The sequence below is a fragment of the Mesitornis unicolor genome, unplaced genomic scaffold, assembly GCF_000695765.1.
Source record: "Mesitornis unicolor isolate BGI_N332 unplaced genomic scaffold, ASM69576v1 scaffold46252, whole genome shotgun sequence".
NCBI lineage: Eukaryota > Metazoa > Chordata > Aves > Mesitornithiformes > Mesitornithidae > Mesitornis > Mesitornis unicolor.
This window is the reverse complement of record NW_010172095.1, coordinates 2,322-3,211: the sequence shown is the minus strand read 5'-3', so window position 1 is coordinate 3,211 and position 890 is coordinate 2,322. Positions and strand designations below refer to the sequence as shown.

The window sequence follows — 890 nt, the reverse complement described above, 5'->3', positions numbered from 1 at the left end:
AAATAAGATTTACAATTCATGCCTGCTTTATGGATTCCCATCCCAGCTCTACTGCGGCACTGCCCTTTGGAAAAGGAAGCCAGTATTTTGAGGATACGTTCCAGCCAGAAACGGGACACAGGCCCTCAATATCGCAACTTATTTCAGAACATCCATAATCACTATAGCAGACAAAGAGCACAAGAGCACCGTAAGAGCACCAGCTTGTATAGATATGTCCATAGATCTGCATTTTTATTGTTTTATATATATTTATAATATATTTATATATTTTTTAAAGATTCCCTTCAAAAACTACCCTCCCACCTAGCAAAACAAAGGTTAAACAATCAAAGATGGCAGCTGCATCCTGGAGCAAAATATCCCAGGGGTCTCCTAGAGCCAGAACGGTTGCCGAGCACCTGCGCGCTCTTCCCGCGCTCCTGTGGCGCCCTGCGGGTGCAAAGGTGACTGACACAGCTTTATGGCTCTCTGAACCGACCTGTCACAAGACAGGGAGAGAGAAAGAAAAACACGTGGCCGTGGTGATGGGGGCTTGAGGGGTAGGGGAAACAGCAACGCGTACAACTGGGAGCTTAGAGTGTGAAAGGCTGTGATGGAAAGGAGGGAGGTGTTGCCTGAAACGTCAGTAAAGAAGACAGGAAGGAGAAGGAACATGCAGGAGAATTTGTTGGCAAGATGGATCTCGGAGAAGAGCTCAGAAGCACCACACTTGGGACCCCTGCTACCCTTCCATCCCCCAGATCTCTTCCTCTCACCCTCCCAGTTGTGAAGGGGGATCCTACTAGTTTGATTTAGACCAAATTTTCGCGCTGCCCCGGAGCCTGTGGAAAGAGAAGAAAATAAAAACTCAGAAATAAAATTCAGAGTGGGCGCTAAGGCTCATATCC

At 47.2% G+C, this 890-nt stretch overlaps 1 protein-coding gene across 1 annotated transcript in view; it reads right to left on the bottom strand.

Moving 5' to 3' along the window:
* Positions 1-215: 215 nt before the first annotated feature.
* Positions 216-890, bottom strand: part of COPS7A (COP9 signalosome subunit 7A) — a gene marked incomplete at its 5' end in the record, with an annotated part of 2,993 nt that continues 2,318 nt past the window's right edge. The window contains 1 exon segment of the mRNA XM_010180260.1: positions 216-824. Coding sequence (XP_010178562.1) covers positions 785-824 — 40 coding nt within the window.